This window comes from Dermochelys coriacea, chromosome 28, assembly GCF_009764565.3.
Source record: "Dermochelys coriacea isolate rDerCor1 chromosome 28, rDerCor1.pri.v4, whole genome shotgun sequence".
Taxonomy (NCBI): Eukaryota; Metazoa; Chordata; order Testudines; family Dermochelyidae; genus Dermochelys; species Dermochelys coriacea.
This window is the reverse complement of record NC_050095.1, coordinates 2,664,982-2,679,393: the sequence shown is the minus strand read 5'-3', so window position 1 is coordinate 2,679,393 and position 14,412 is coordinate 2,664,982. Positions and strand designations below refer to the sequence as shown.

The 14,412-nt window shown below is 46.3% G+C and overlaps 4 protein-coding genes and 1 pseudogene across 6 annotated transcripts in view; 2 read left to right on the top strand and 3 right to left on the bottom strand.

Annotated features, from left to right (window-relative positions):
* LOC119849393 (zinc finger protein 436-like) overlaps positions 1–9,407 on the bottom strand; it is a 39,405-nt gene extending 29,998 nt beyond the window's left edge. Inside the window, exons 1-4 of the mRNA XM_043503870.1 lie at positions 9,386–9,407; positions 8,676–8,762; positions 4,525–4,640; positions 3,645–3,677 (exon numbers count right to left, since the gene is read on the bottom strand). Coding sequence (XP_043359805.1) covers positions 3,645–3,677; positions 4,525–4,627 — 136 coding nt within the window. The 5' untranslated portion in view covers positions 4,628–4,640; positions 8,676–8,762; positions 9,386–9,407. The remainder of the gene's footprint in view (positions 1–3,644; positions 3,678–4,524; positions 4,641–8,675; positions 8,763–9,385) is intronic.
* Positions 1–9,512, bottom strand: part of LOC119849376 (zinc finger protein 420-like) — a 3,142,523-nt gene extending 3,133,011 nt beyond the window's left edge. Inside the window, exons 1-3 of the mRNA XM_043503786.1 lie at positions 9,386–9,512; positions 8,676–8,762; positions 6,308–6,529 (exon numbers count right to left, since the gene is read on the bottom strand). Coding sequence (XP_043359721.1) covers positions 6,308–6,529; positions 8,676–8,762; positions 9,386–9,448 — 372 coding nt within the window. The 5' untranslated portion in view covers positions 9,449–9,512. The remainder of the gene's footprint in view (positions 1–6,307; positions 6,530–8,675; positions 8,763–9,385) is intronic.
* The window catches only part of LOC119849428 (zinc finger protein OZF-like), a 776,365-nt gene that overhangs the window by 530,519 nt on the left and 231,434 nt on the right, over positions 1–14,412 (bottom strand). The window lies entirely within an intron of this gene.
* Positions 1–14,412, top strand: part of LOC119849371 — a 1,398,949-nt pseudogene that overhangs the window by 1,184,200 nt on the left and 200,337 nt on the right.
* The window catches only part of LOC122457746 (zinc finger protein 28 homolog), a 173,428-nt gene continuing 171,470 nt past the window's right edge, over positions 12,455–14,412 (top strand). The window contains exon 1 of the mRNA XM_043503897.1: positions 12,455–12,708. Coding sequence (XP_043359832.1) covers positions 12,567–12,708 — 142 coding nt within the window. The 5' untranslated portion in view covers positions 12,455–12,566. The remainder of the gene's footprint in view (positions 12,709–14,412) is intronic.

Sequence of the window (14,412 nt, the reverse complement as noted above, 5' to 3'; positions counted from 1 at the left end):
ACTAGCCGTCACCTTTAGCCCCCAACTAAAACCTCTCCAGTGCATCATCAAGGATCTACAACCTATCCTGAAGGACAATCCCGCACTTTGACAGATCTTGGGAGACAGGCCAGTCCTCGCTTACAGACCGCAAATACTCATCAGCAACCTCAGACCACACAACAAAAACACTAACCCAGGAACCTATCCTTGCAACAAAGCCCGTTGCCAACTCTGTCCACATATCTATTCAAGGGACACCATCATAGGACCTAATCACATCAGCCACACCATCAAGGGCTCGTTCACCTGCACATCTACCAATGTGATATATACCATCATGTGCCAGCAATGCCCCTCTGCCCTGTACATTGGCCAAACCAGGCAGTCTCTATGCAAAAGAATAAATGGACACAAATCAGACATCAAGAATTATAATATTCAAAAACCAGTTGGAGAACACTTCAACCTCCCTGGACACTCAATTACAGACCTAAAAGTCGCAATTCTTCAACAAAAAAACTTCAAAAACAGACTCCAAAGAGAAACTGCAGAACTGGAATTAATTTTCAAACTGGACACTATTAAATTAGGCTTGAATAAAGATTGGGAGTGGATGAGTCATTACACAAACTAAGAACTATTTCCCCTTGCTAATTTTTCCCCTACTGTTACTCACACCTTCTTGTCAACTGTTTGAAATGGACCATCCTGATTATCACTACAAAAGTTTTTTTTCTCCTGCTGATAACAGCCCACCTTAATTGATTAGTCTTGTTACCGTTGGTAAGGCAACACCCATTTTTTCATGTTCTCTCTATGTGTATATATATATCTTCGTACTGTATTTTCCACTGCATGCATCTGATGAAGTGGGTTTTAGCCCACAAAAGCTTATGCCCAAATAAATTTGTTAGTCTCTAAGGTGCCACAAGTACTCATTCTTTTTGCGTTTACAGACTAACACAGCTACCACTCTGAAACCTGTCAACATCAGGACAGTAATTTAAGACAATACTTAAAGAAAAAGTAACTTATTTGTCCACAAAGTTTGCAGTATCCATCTTATAAAGAAAATAATTTGTGCCAATTTACCCCTTGCACACATAAATAGTTATTAATTTCATCAAGAGGATCCAGCATGCTAGCGCAAAAATACATGATCAAAACCCCCCAAAAAATCTTACAACACTTTAAACTAATTCCTGTCACAAGTCATTATGCTCACTTTGCTGCTGTATTAGCCTTAAAGTCAGCTCTAAAAACTAATATATCAACTTTCATTTTAGGTACAAATCAAAACTATGTGACGAGTAGCCTCCTGTTATATCTTTGTACCTGGCGTACCTACACATTCCAAAATGCTAAAATAAAACAAAGCAAATGCTGTAAACTACTTGCACTAACAAATCAATTAGTTCAACCCCATAAATTAACCATTCATTAAAACATAGAAGAAAATGATTCACATGCAAATAAAATCATCTAAACAAGTGGTTTTCAGCAGGGGTATATGTACCCTGGGGGTATGCAGAGATCATTCAGGGGCTACATCAATTCATCTAGAGATTTGCCTAGTTTTACAACAGGCTACATAAAAAGCACAAGCAAAGTCAGTACAAACTAAAATTTCATACAGGTAATGACTTGTTTAGACTGCTGTATAGACTATATACTGAAATGGAAGTCCAATATTTATATTCCAATTGATGTGTATTATAATTGTATGGTAAAAAGGAAAAGGTAAGTAATTTTTCAGTAATAGCGCACTGTCACACTTTTGCAAAAAGAAAAGGAGTACTTGTGGCACCTTAGAGACTAACAAATTTATTTGAGCATAAGCTTTTGTGAGCTACAGCTCACTTTATTAGTTCCAATGAAGTGAGCTGTAGCTCATGAAAGCTTATGCTCAGATAAATTTGTTAGTCTCTAAGGTGCCACAAGTACTCCTTTTCTTTTTGCGAATACAGACTAACACGGCTGCTACTCTGAAACCTGTCACACTTTTGTATTTTTATGTCTGATTTTGAAAGCAAGTACTTTTTAAGAGAGGTGAAATCTGGGGATATGCAACACAAATCAGACTCCTGAAAGGGGTACAGTAGTCTGAAAAGGCTGAGAGCCACTAAACAGTAATAAAAGTAACACACTTGCCAAAAAAAAGTGCACTAAATGGAACTCCATGGGAATTTACATCACCTGACAAAATCCCAGGTGAAAACACTAACTCTGGTTTAATCAATAAGCTGTTGACTTAAATGCTTTTAAGTGTTTATCAAAAAAAAAGGGGGGGGGCAAAGCCAATGTGAAAAGAGAGATACAGATTATACACACAGATACTTTGCAGCTCCCTCCTACATTCAAAATCAGCCTATATACAATGTAGCACTCACCTCCCATTCATAGTCACTGTGCACAATATAGCAGCTTGATTTCCCATTCAGGGTCAGTCAATACAGGATCCAGCTGGGATCCAGCCTCTGCTCCTGAGTCTTTGCTACCCCCACCCCTCCAATACCGTTTTTGGTCGCTCCATACAGCTGTCAGACTGTATTATTCTTGTCTCATCCTATTTTACACCATTCAGGATGTTGTTCCTGTTCCCAAAAGGAAACACACCCCTGAGATCTGGATTCACTCTGAACCCATATCAGATGTCACAACAAGAGTGAATTAATACAGACTAACACGGCTGCTACTCTGAAATTAGTCCAGGTGCTCATCCTGCTTTGTATTGCTCCACAGCTTCCAGATGCACATCAGGGCTGAAAGCCATCATGCCCTGTCGCTAACATGGTTATTGGTCTGAAATCTCCCCATGGCCCATCAGAGACAGAAACTGTCATAAAAATAAAGGGAAGGGTAACCACCTTTCTGTATACATTGCTATAAAATCCCTTCTGGCCAGAGGCAAAAACCCTTCACCTGTAAAGAGTTAAGAAGCTAAGATAACCTCGCTGGCACCTGACCAAAATGACCAATTAGGAGACAAGATACTTTCAAAGCTTGGGGGGGGGGGACAAAGGGTCTGTCTGTGTGATGCTTTTGCTGGGAACAGATCAGGAATGCAGCTCAGAACTCCTGTAAAAAGTTAGTAAGTAATCTAGCTAGAAATGCGTTAGATTTCCTTTTGTTTAATGGCTGTTCAAATAAGGCTGTGCTGAATGGAATGTATATTCCTATTTTTGTGCCTTTTTGTAACTTAAGACTCTCCCTAGAGGGATTCTCTATGTTTTGAATCCGATTACCCTGTAAGGTATTTACCATCCTGATTTTACAGAGGTGATTCTTTTACTTTTTCTTTAATTTAAAATTCTTCTTTTAAGAACCTGATTGATTTTTCATTGTTCTTAAGATCCAAGGGTTTGGGTCTGTGTTCACCTGTACCAACTGGTGAGGATTCTTATCAAGCCTTTCCCAGGAAAGAGGGTGTAGGGTTTGGGGGGATATTTTGGAGGAAGACGTCTCCAAGTGGGCTCTTTCCCAGTTCTTTGTTTAACACGCTTGGTGGTAGCAGCATACTGTTCAAGGACAAGGCAAAGTTTGTACCTTGGGGAAGTTTTTAATCTAAGCTGGTAAGAATAAGCTTAGGGGGTCTTTCATGCAGGTCCCCAAGTCTGTACCCTAGAATTCAGAGTGGGGAAGGAACCCTGACAGAAACGTACCTGTGTCGCTCCCCAGCTCCAGTCGCAGCATCTCTAAGGGAAGAAGAGGACGGGAGAGGTCAGAATTGAAGCCCTCACATTCAGTGGAAGGTTCCCAATAGTTATTAACAGGGCCCTAACAAATTCATGGCTGTGAAAAATGTGTCATGGACCGTTAAACCTGGTCTCCCCTGTGAAATCTGGTCTTTCATGTACTTTTACTCTATACTATAAAAGTATCCTAAACTATAGGGTAAAAGTATACAAAAGTACACAGCGTTTCTCAAACTGGAAGTCACAAGGCTATTGTGGGGGGTGGGGTAGAAATCGCAGTATTGCCGCCTTTATTTCTATGCTGCTGGTGGCAGCGCTGCCTTGAGAGCTGGGCACCCGACAAGCAGCCGCTGCTTTCCAGCCTCCCATGTCTGAAGACAGCACAGAAATAAGGGTGGAATTACCATGAATCTTCTACAATCGCCTTGGGTCAGTTTGAGAAACACTGAGTCTTAAGGTCTTTACATGAGTATGTATTTAAAAATGGCAAAATATAAACATGTTTTATTACAACACCATGAGATTTAAATATCTGAAACCGTGAAATTCAAGATTTTTTAAATGTTATAATCGTGACATTTACAAAAATGGACCATGAATTTGAAAGGGCCCTAGTTATTAATGTAACTGCTGTTAACTATGAGATGGTGACACAGAGAGGCCGATAACACAGCCGCTGCAGACAGAGCCAGCCCCACAGGGCTACTCCCATGGGGAAGGGTGACCTGCTGAAATGGGGCTGTGAGATGGAGCCCAGGGTCAGTGACATCACTAGAGTCCCCGACTCCTTCCCAGGGCCAGGGTCGCTCTCACCAGAGGAGACATCACCCCCCAGACTCCAACTCACCTTTGAATCCCTGCAGCACCTCCTGCAGGTGGGCACTTTTCAGAGAAAAATCACTGAGCCTTTTCTCCAGCTCTGCAAACCCCAGCTCCAGCTTCCGAAACATCCCGTCCTCCCTACTGAGGAAAGGAGAAGGGGTGAGAACTGGGACCGATCCCCACACCAACCATTTGTTACTGTTCTTTATTAAGTCCTTTATTTTCACGATCAGTATCACTCAGTAGGGAAACAGGCCCCTCTCACACACAGGGCCCCTGCTATTTCTACTGTTTGTTTCCTTTCCTTTCCCACCCTCCTGTCTCCATTTCTCTCTCTCCTCACTGTCTTTGTGTCTCTCCTCTGTTCTTCCCTCTCTACATCAGCTCCCTATTCCCACCCCTCAAAGGCTTCTCTCCCACCCACTCCTCTTCCACCTGCTCAAATGATTGGCCATGGAATACTGAAGGTTGATGTTAAAGTGTCATCATTTCAGTTGACATTGCAATGAGATTAAGAGAGGACAAGGGCATTCACGCCTCTCTTAATTGGTGTTTCAGGCTGTCTGCAGACTCAGGAAGGCAACATTGTCTCCGTGTCCATTTGGGAGAGTTTCTTTGTAACCAGGAGAGCTAGAAACTTACTTTTAAAAAAATGGAAAGCTGAGATTCTGCACACTCTGAATATGTGATGTTGCCACATAAATAGGTCAGACAGGCCAGGTCTGGCCTCTGTCTGACAGCCCTGATGCGACCTCATTAGCTGTAAGAGTAACAGGCTCTGGCCCTTGCTGAGGAAGCCGCTCGGGGAGACAGAATCCCAGGCTCTAAGCCAGCGTGTCACGCTCCAAGGGCAGGGAGAAGCTCTGTATCCAGTGCAGTTTACAAGCATAACTGAGCATGAGGGGGAGTGAAATGGAACCGGGGACTCACCTGCTCCCAGCACCCTGCAGAAGGAGAGAAGAAAGAGGCCGTCAGAGGACTTGTCCCTGCCTGGGGAGCTCTCCTGCTCTGCAGGGAAATTACCATTGGAGTCTAATTTCAGACACTCGGGTTCATGTTCCCAGAGCAGCTGCCATCCCCTCAAGCAGGGACTTCTGCCCTCAGCAGCCCCACAAATCCTTGCTGAGAAATTGCCACAGGGGGAAGTTTCTCTCCAGACATTTTACAGGAAGAAAGAAAAGGAGTACTTGTGGCACCTTAGAGACTAACAAATTTATTAGAGCATAAGCTTTCGTGAGTTACAGCTCACTTCATCTTCCGATGCATCCGATGAAGTGAGCTGTAACTCACGAAAGCTTATGCTCTAATAAATTTGTTAGTCTCTAAGGTGCCACAAGTACTCCTTTTCTTTTTGCGAATACAGACTAACACGGCTGCTACTCTGATACAGGAAGAAAGTATTTGCTGCATTGAAAGTGAAATTCACGCTAGTATTGAGAGCCCCACAAGCCCCCTGACCCCACTAAACCCATTAATCTGGTAGCAGTGGGGCCTTAGGCCTGGCTCAGGACCACGGCATGGGGGGAGGGGGATTTCACCCTCCAAGCGCAAATGCAGACAGACATTTACAGGGCAGAAGAGAAAGTCTTGGGGTTGCAGCATCCAGGACTCCCGGGATCGATCCCTGGCGCCGCTGCCAGACTCACTGTGTGACCTTGGCCAGGGCTCTGCCCCTCCCCCTGCCTCATTTCACCCATTTGTCCCATAGGGATAATGCCCCTGACTCCACTTTGTAAAGTGCATTGGGGTCTAAGGTTGAGACCCTCCTATAGGAACGCTGCATATGATCATTGCGATGACAGTCTGACCTGCAGGGGTTGGCTCAGCGGCTGCTGCCCCTTCTCTCCTCCCTGCTCACTGAGCAGGGAAATCTCCCAGGACAGTCTGCAGACGTCCTCATCCCTTCTCTGGACAATGGCTCTCTCTAGCTCTTCCAACCGGGACAGCAGCTGCTGCTCCTGCACCTCTAGAAACCCTCGCAGCTCCTGCCACTCCCAGATGATCTTCTGCCTCTCGGCTTCTGTCTGTATCTGCAATCACAGGGAGAGGGCGGCTTGGTAACGGGAACACAGAAGTTAAGAATGGCCACGCTGGGTCAGACCAAAGGTCCATCTAGCCCAGTGTCCTGTCTTCGGACAGTGGCCAACGTCAGGCACCTCAGAGGGAATTAACAGAACCGTGATCATCAAGTGATCCATCCCCTGTCGCCCATTCACAGCTTCTGGCAAACAGAGGCTAGGGACACCATCCCTGCCCATCCTGGCTAACAGCCACTGATAGATCTGTCCTCCATGAACTTCTCCAGTTCTTTTTTGAACCCTGTTATAGTCTTGGCCTTCACAACATCCTCTGGCAAGGAGTTCCACTGGTTGACTTTGCATTGTGTGAAGAAATACTTCCTTTTGTCTGTTTTAAACCTGCTGCCTATTGATTTCATTGGGTGACCCATAGTTCTTGTGTTAGGAGAAGGAGTAAATAAAACTAAGTAAAAGTAAAAACTTCCTTATCTACTTTCTCTACACCCGTCATTTTATAGACCTCTATCATATCCCCCCTTAGTCATCTGTTTTCCAAGCTGAAAAGTCCCAGTTTTATTAATCTCTCCTCATAGGGCAGCTATTCCAGACCCCTCATCATTTTTGTTGCCCTTTTCTGCATCTTTTCCAATTCCAATAGATCTTTTTTGAGATGGGGTGACCACATCTGCACACAGTATTCAAGATGTGGGTGTACCATGGACTTATATAGAAGCAACATCATATTTTCTGTCTTATTATCTCTCCCTTTTCTAATGATTGCCAACATTCTGTTTGCTTTTTTGACAGCTGCTGCACATTGAGTGGATGTTTTTAGAGAACTATCCACAGTGACTCCGAGATCTCGTTCTTCAGTGGTAACAGCTAATTTAGACCCCATCATTTTATACGTATAGTTGGGATTATGTTTTCCAAGGTGCACTACATTGCATTTATCAACACTGAATTTCATCTGCCATTTCATTGCCCAGTTACCCAGTTTTGTGAGATCCCTTTGTAGCTCTGCGTAGTCTGCTTTGGTCTTAACTTTCTGGAGTAGTTTTGTACCATCTGCAAATTTTGCCACCTTACTGTTTATCCCTTTTCCCAGATCATTTATGAATATGTTAAATAGGACTGGTCCCAGAACAGACCCTTGGGGAACCCCACTATTTACCTCTCTCCATTCTGAAAACTGACCATTTATTCCTACCCTTTGTTTCCTATCTTTTAACCAGTTACCAATCCATGAGAGGACCTTCCCTCTTAACCCATGACTGCTTACTTTGCTTAAGAGTCTTTGATTAATCACAAATGTGCCTCCAGTTTTATTGACCAGAATATAGGATCTCTTGCAGTGGGTGATGCATTTAGGCCAGGAAGGGTGGAGGGATCGGGGCAGCGGTGATGTTGGTACATCACCAACAGGAAGGACTGTTTTTCCCAGAATCTCATCAACTTGAACTGGGCCAAACTCTCTATCCCATATTTCATCTCTTTGCCCCCCTTCTCCCCTAGGTGCTATAAAGGATCCCCGGTCACTGTGACATGCGGACAGCCCATGGGCAGGGGCTCTGGGCTAACATAGATTGACCCTCTCCTGCCCAGCAGCCTCCTGCACCCTAAGGGCATCATGTTACCCACGTATGTCTCCTTGGGCTCCAGTAGGGATGGTTTCAGGGCTAAGGCTGGAAGGACAGGCCCTGCATTCACCACACCACTCAGGGCAGTGGTTCATCAACCAGCGGTACCTGTACTCCTGGATCTACCCAGAGATCTTCCAGGGTGTCCTAGTTTTACAACAGCCTACATAAAAAGCACTAGCGAAGTCAGTACAAACCAAAATTTCATACAATGACTTGTTTAGACTGCTGTATAGACTAAACACTGAAGTGCAAGCACAAGGTTTATGTTCAAATGGATTTATTTTATAATTGCATGATAAAAATGAGAAAGTCGGCCATTTTTCAGTGCTAGTGGTTGTGGCACTTTTGCATTTGTGTGTCCGATTTTGTAAGCAGGCTGTTTTTAAGGGAGGTGACACTTGGGGCCACACAAGACAAATCAGCCGGCTGAAAGGGGAACAGTGGTCTGGAACGGCTGACTCAGGGCACCGAGATCCCAGGCAAATCTGCAGGGCAGGGGCTCCCGGGGAACCTACCAGCAGCGCCTCGCTTTGCAGCTGCTCCTCGGCTTTGGCGGCTTCTCTCTCTTTTCCCAGGGGGGCCCGACGCTCTCGTGGGGGCTCCTGGAAGAAGTGGGGGAGGGGCTTAGAAACCGCCGCAAGCAGCCTCCCAGCTGCCAGATTTCAGGGCCTGAAACTCAGATTTTTATCCCAGGTCTTGTTCGGCCTCAGCGAGGCAGCTCTGAGGGGGGGCTGGTGAAAGGGGCACCAGGTTTTCCAAAGAAAACTCAGGACCCCTTGGAGAAGCGACAGGGGTGCAGCCCCACCATCCCCCAGGCCCTGCCCACATCTCAAGCAGCCAACGTCAGCCATTGCCCCCAACTTCCCCAGCTCCAACCCCCCATGCTCCCGCAGGGCCAGATCTGAACGTGGACCCCGCCCACCACCAAATATCCCCCAAATCCCCATTCCGCCCTCCCCCCCAAACCCCAGCTCGAAACACCCCCCCCTCCCCCCAACTCCAGCAGCCCCACGATCCCCAACGCCAGCCTTTGCCCCAGATGCCCCTGCTCTGAGCCCCACCAGATACACCGCCCCAGCTGCCAGCAGCCCCTCGCTCTCGGGGCTCAGCCTGGCCTCCGAGCTCTGCAGCCGAGCCGGGCTCTGGGCCCCGCCCGGCAGGAGCGCGTCCGCCCCACGCGTGTCTCCGGCCCGCGCTGCCCGCTCCGCGCTGCCCGCAGTCCTACCGCGCTGCCCCGCGGGCGGCAGGGCTGCAGCAGCCTCCGCGCTGGGCTCCCGGCGCCGGCCATGGCTGCGCTGCAGACACAAAGGGCTGCTGGGTTGGGGGGAGGCAGGAAGGGGCGGCTCCTGCTCGGGCCCGGGCGGTCCCCTCGCAGGGCCGGGGGAAACGTGGGCGGCGGAGCAGATCCCAACCGCGGGCCGCCGGGGGAGGGAGGGGAAGCGCTGTTGAGGTTTCGGAGGAGCCGCCGTGTTAGTCCGTGTTCGCAAAAAGAAAAGGAGGACTTGTGGCACCGTAGAGACTAACACATTTATCTGAGCATAAGCTTTCGTGAGCTACAGCTCGCTTCATCGGATGCATTTGGTGGAAAAAACAGAGGAGAGATTTATATACACACACACAGAGAACATGAAACCATGGGTTTATCATACACACTGTAAGGAGAAAGAAAAGGAGTACCGGTGGCACCTTAGAGACTAACAAATTTATTAGAGCATAAGCTTTCGTGAGCTACAGCTCACTTCATCGGATGCATTTGGTGGAAAAAACAGAGGAGAGATTTATATACACACACACAGAGAACATGAAACCATGGGTTTATCATACACACTGTAAGGAAAAAGAAAAGGAGTACCGGTGGCACCTTAGAGACTAACAAATTTATTAGAGCATAAGCTTTCGTGAGCTACAGCTCACTTCATCGGATGCATTTGGTGGAAAAAACAGAGGAGAGATTTATATACACACACACAGAGAACATGAAACCATGGGTTTATCATACACACTGTAAGGAGAGGTTTCAGAGTAGCAGCCGTGTTAGTCTGTATTCGCAAAAAGAAAAGGAGTACTTGTGGCACCTTAGAGACTAACAAATTTATTAGAGCATAAGCTTTCGTGAGCTACAGCTCACTTCATGCATCCGATGAAGTGAGCTGTAGCTCACGAAAGCTTATGCTCTAATAAATTTGTTAGTCTCTAAGGTGCCACAAGTACTCCTTTTCTTTTTACTGTAAGGAGAGTGATGACTTAAGATAAGCCATCACCAGCAGCAGGGGGGAGAGCAGTGAAAGCTGATGGGACATGGTTAAACCTACCGGCATTAAACTACTTCTTTCAGAGAAATCCAGGCCACGTAGCATCTAAAATAGGAGCCCTGCCTCCAAGGGAAAACATATTTGCAAATCCTTCATGAAATGCCTGAACTAAACGGCATTCATGAATAAGTCGAGATTTCGGTTTACTATTTTGGTCATCAAGCAAGCAGCCTTTGCTTAAATGACACTGATTTTTGTGGAGAATGTGGAAGACAACTTCCGTAGGAGGAAAAAGAAAAGGAGTACCGGTGGCACCTTAGAGACTAACACATTTATTAGAGCATAAGCTTTCGTGAGCTACAGCTCACTTCATCGGACGCATTTGGTGGAAAAAACAGAGGGGAGATTGATATACACACACACACAGAGAACATGAAATCATGGGTTTATCATACACACTGTAAGGAGAGTGATGACTTAAGATAAGCCATCACCAGCAGCAGGGGGGAGAGCAGTGAAAGCTGATGGGACATGGTTAAACCTACCGGCATTAAACTACTTCTTTCAGAGAAATCCAGGCCACGTAGCATCTAAAATAGGAGCCCTGCCTCCAAGGGAAAACATATTTGCAAATCCTTCATGAAATGCCTGAACTAAACGGCATTCATGAATAAGTCGAGATTTCGGTTTACTATTTTGGTCATCAAGCAAGCAGCCTTTGCTTAAATGACACTGATTTTTGTGGAGAATGTGGAAGACAACTTCCGTAGGAGGAAAAAGAAAAGGAGTACCGGTGGCACCTTAGAGACTAACACATTTATTAGAGCATAAGCTTTCGTGAGCTACAGCTCACTTCATCGGACGCATTTGGTGGAAAAAACAGAGGGGAGATTGATATACACACACACACAGAGAACATGAAATCATGGGTTTATCATACACACTGTAAGGAGAGTGATGACTTAAGATAAGCCATCACCAGCAGCAGGGGGGAGAGCAGTGAAAGCTGATGGGACATGGTTAAACCTACCGGCATTAAACTACTTCTTTCAGAGAAATCCAGGCCACGTAGCATCTAAAATAGGAGCCCTGCCTCCAAGGGAAAACATATTTGCAAATCCTTCATGAAATGCCTGAACTAAACGGCATTCATGAATAAGTCGAGATTTCGGTTTACTATTTTGGTCATCAAGCAAGCAGCCTTTGCTTAAATGACACTGATTTTTGTGGAGAATGTGGAAGACAACTTCCGTAGGAGGAAAAAGAAAAGGAGTACCGGTGGCACCTTAGAGACTAACACATTTATTAGAGCATAAGCTTTCGTGAGCTACAGCTCACTTCATCGGACGCACTTGGTGGAAAAAACAGAGGGGAGATTGATATACACACACACACAGAGAACATGAAACCATGGGTTTATCATACACACTGTAAGGAGAGTGATGACTTAAGATAAGCCATCACCAGCAGCAGGGGGGAGAGCAGTGAAAGCTGATGGGACATGGTTAAACCTACCGGCATTAAACTACTTCTTTCAGAGAAATCCAGGCCACGTAGCATCTAAAATAGGAGCCCTGCCTCCAAGGGAAAACATATTTGCAAATCCTTCATGAAATGCCTGAACTAAACGGCATTCATGAATAAGTCGAGATTTCGGTTTACTATTTTGGTCATCAAGCAAGCAGCCTTTGCTTAAATGACACTGATTTTTGTGGAGAATGTGGAAGACAACTTCCGTAGGAGGAAAAAGAAAAGGAGTACCGGTGGCACCTTAGAGACTAACAAATTTATTAGAGCATAAGCTTTCCTGAGCTACAGCTCACTTCATCGGATGAAGTGAGCTGTAGCTCACGAAAGCTTATGCTCTAATAAATTTGTTAGTCTCTAAGGTGCCACCGGTACTCCTTTTCTTTTTGCGAATACAGACTAACACGGCTGCTACTCTGAAATCCGTAGGAGAAGAGGTTAGTAAGAATGGGACTTTTCAGCTTGGAAAGCAGATGACTGAGGGGGATATTTACTCCTTCTCATAACACGAGAACGAGAGATCAGGAAGAAAACAAAGTACACAGATAATACCGGGGTGCTCACTGCAAAATGCAAGAGGCTGCCTCTTCCATTGTGACCTGAGAGTTGAGCAGCTGCTGCTTCCCCATGGGGGTCTGTGCTGGGGAGAGACCTTCCTTCATGCTCCTTATGTACCCAGCCAAGTGCAGGGGGCTTTCTCCCGCTGGATCTAGCCCCCTAGGGCAACCCTGGGCTCTACCAGCATCAACTCCTGAGCTGGAGACTTCAGGTGACTGAGAGTCCCAGGGGAAAGTGCTGGGGTCTGGCAGGAAAGTGACTCTTTGGCTGCCCAAGGGATCCTCAGATGTTGCAACCTTAGGCAATGAAGCCTCTGTCCTCTCTCTGCCTCCAGCCCCAGTTAGAAGCTGCCCCAGAGAGCAAAACTGGGGGGGGGGGGGGAAATTGGGGCCCCAGTGGGAATTAGAATCATAGAATATCAGGGTTGGAAGGGACCTCAGGAGGTCATCTCGTCCAACCCCCTGCTCAAAGCAGGGGTTGGGGGGGTGTCAGGAAGGGAAAGGGATGAAAAATAAGCCAGAGTTGCAGGGAGGGGAAGACAGACTGTGAACTCTGTGCAGGCAAGAGATTGCAAGGGAGAAGAAAAGCAGCTGATCTGGGAAGGGCGAGGGGGGGACTGTTTAAGGACATCTTCTCTGATTTTGCCACTTCTCTCAACTCTTGACAAAATTCTCTCCCCGTCTCTCCCTAATTGTCACATAGGGATATAAAATCTGTGTTCATTCCCCCACCCGCATCTCAGATTATCGACTCTTTATCTAGCCTCAGATTTTGCCCCCATTTTTCTCTCTCCAATGTAAAATCTCCTCAGATTTTGTGGGGGTGGGTTTCCCACCCATTTGGCCCTCTGAAAGCTGCTTCCCAAAGGGCTGCCCGCTTCCCATGTGAATGGTGGCAGAGGAAGAGAAGGATTGCTGTCTGCTGAACATTCATATATAATCCTTTCAAACTTTTCCCACTTAATATAATATCAACATTAAAATCCCTTCAGATTTTGACGGTTTTCTCCCCTAGTATCAAATATTTCCATTTTCTCCTCAATTTTTCAAAGATTGACATCAAATATCCTAAATTTTTGTCCTACTTTCTCTCTAGTTTTCTGTTACTAAGACTGTCTTTTTGTCGGTAAAATTTTTGTCATGAAAAAAACACACCCCTTGATTGACATAAATTACGCCGACAGAAGCGCCAGGGTGCACAGTGCTATGTCAGTGGGAGACACTTTCCTGTCCACATAGCTACCACCACTCATTAGGGGTGGTTTAATTATGCCGGTGGGAGAGCTCTCTGGTCAGCATAGCGTGGCTACGCTAAAGATCTTACAGCCGCGCAGCTGCAGTGGTACAACTGTCGTGCTGTAAGATTACTAGTGTCCACCACCATCTTTATTCTGCTGCTCACATTCCTTCCTTTCCTTACATTGTGAAATCTATCATATATTGGTGACATTTATGCAAACGGCTTTCCACGGTCACATTCATAACCAATTCCTCCCTCGTAGTCAGAATCGATTCTAAAACAGCTGCCCCCCCCTTTACTTCTGCCATCTTCTGAAACAAAACCCCAAAAGAGTCCAGGAACTTGCTGGATGTTTTGTGTTTGGCCGTATTACTTTTCCAACAGATGTCTGAGCAGTTCAGCTCCGCCCCATTATCAGGGATGGATTAAGGCAGGGGCTTTAGGGGCTGCAGCCCAGGGCCCCAGCTCAAGGGGGGCCCTGCAAAAATAAATCACAGACACATAGGCACCGACTTCTGCGGGTGCTGGTGGATGCTTGACCCCCTATTTGCCCCTGGCCTTGCCCCCATTCAGCCCCTTCCCCAAAGTCCCTGCCCCATCCCTGCCCCTATTCGACTCCTTCCCCAAATCCCTGCCCCAGCCCCTCCTCTTCCCCTGAGTGCACCATGTTTCTGCT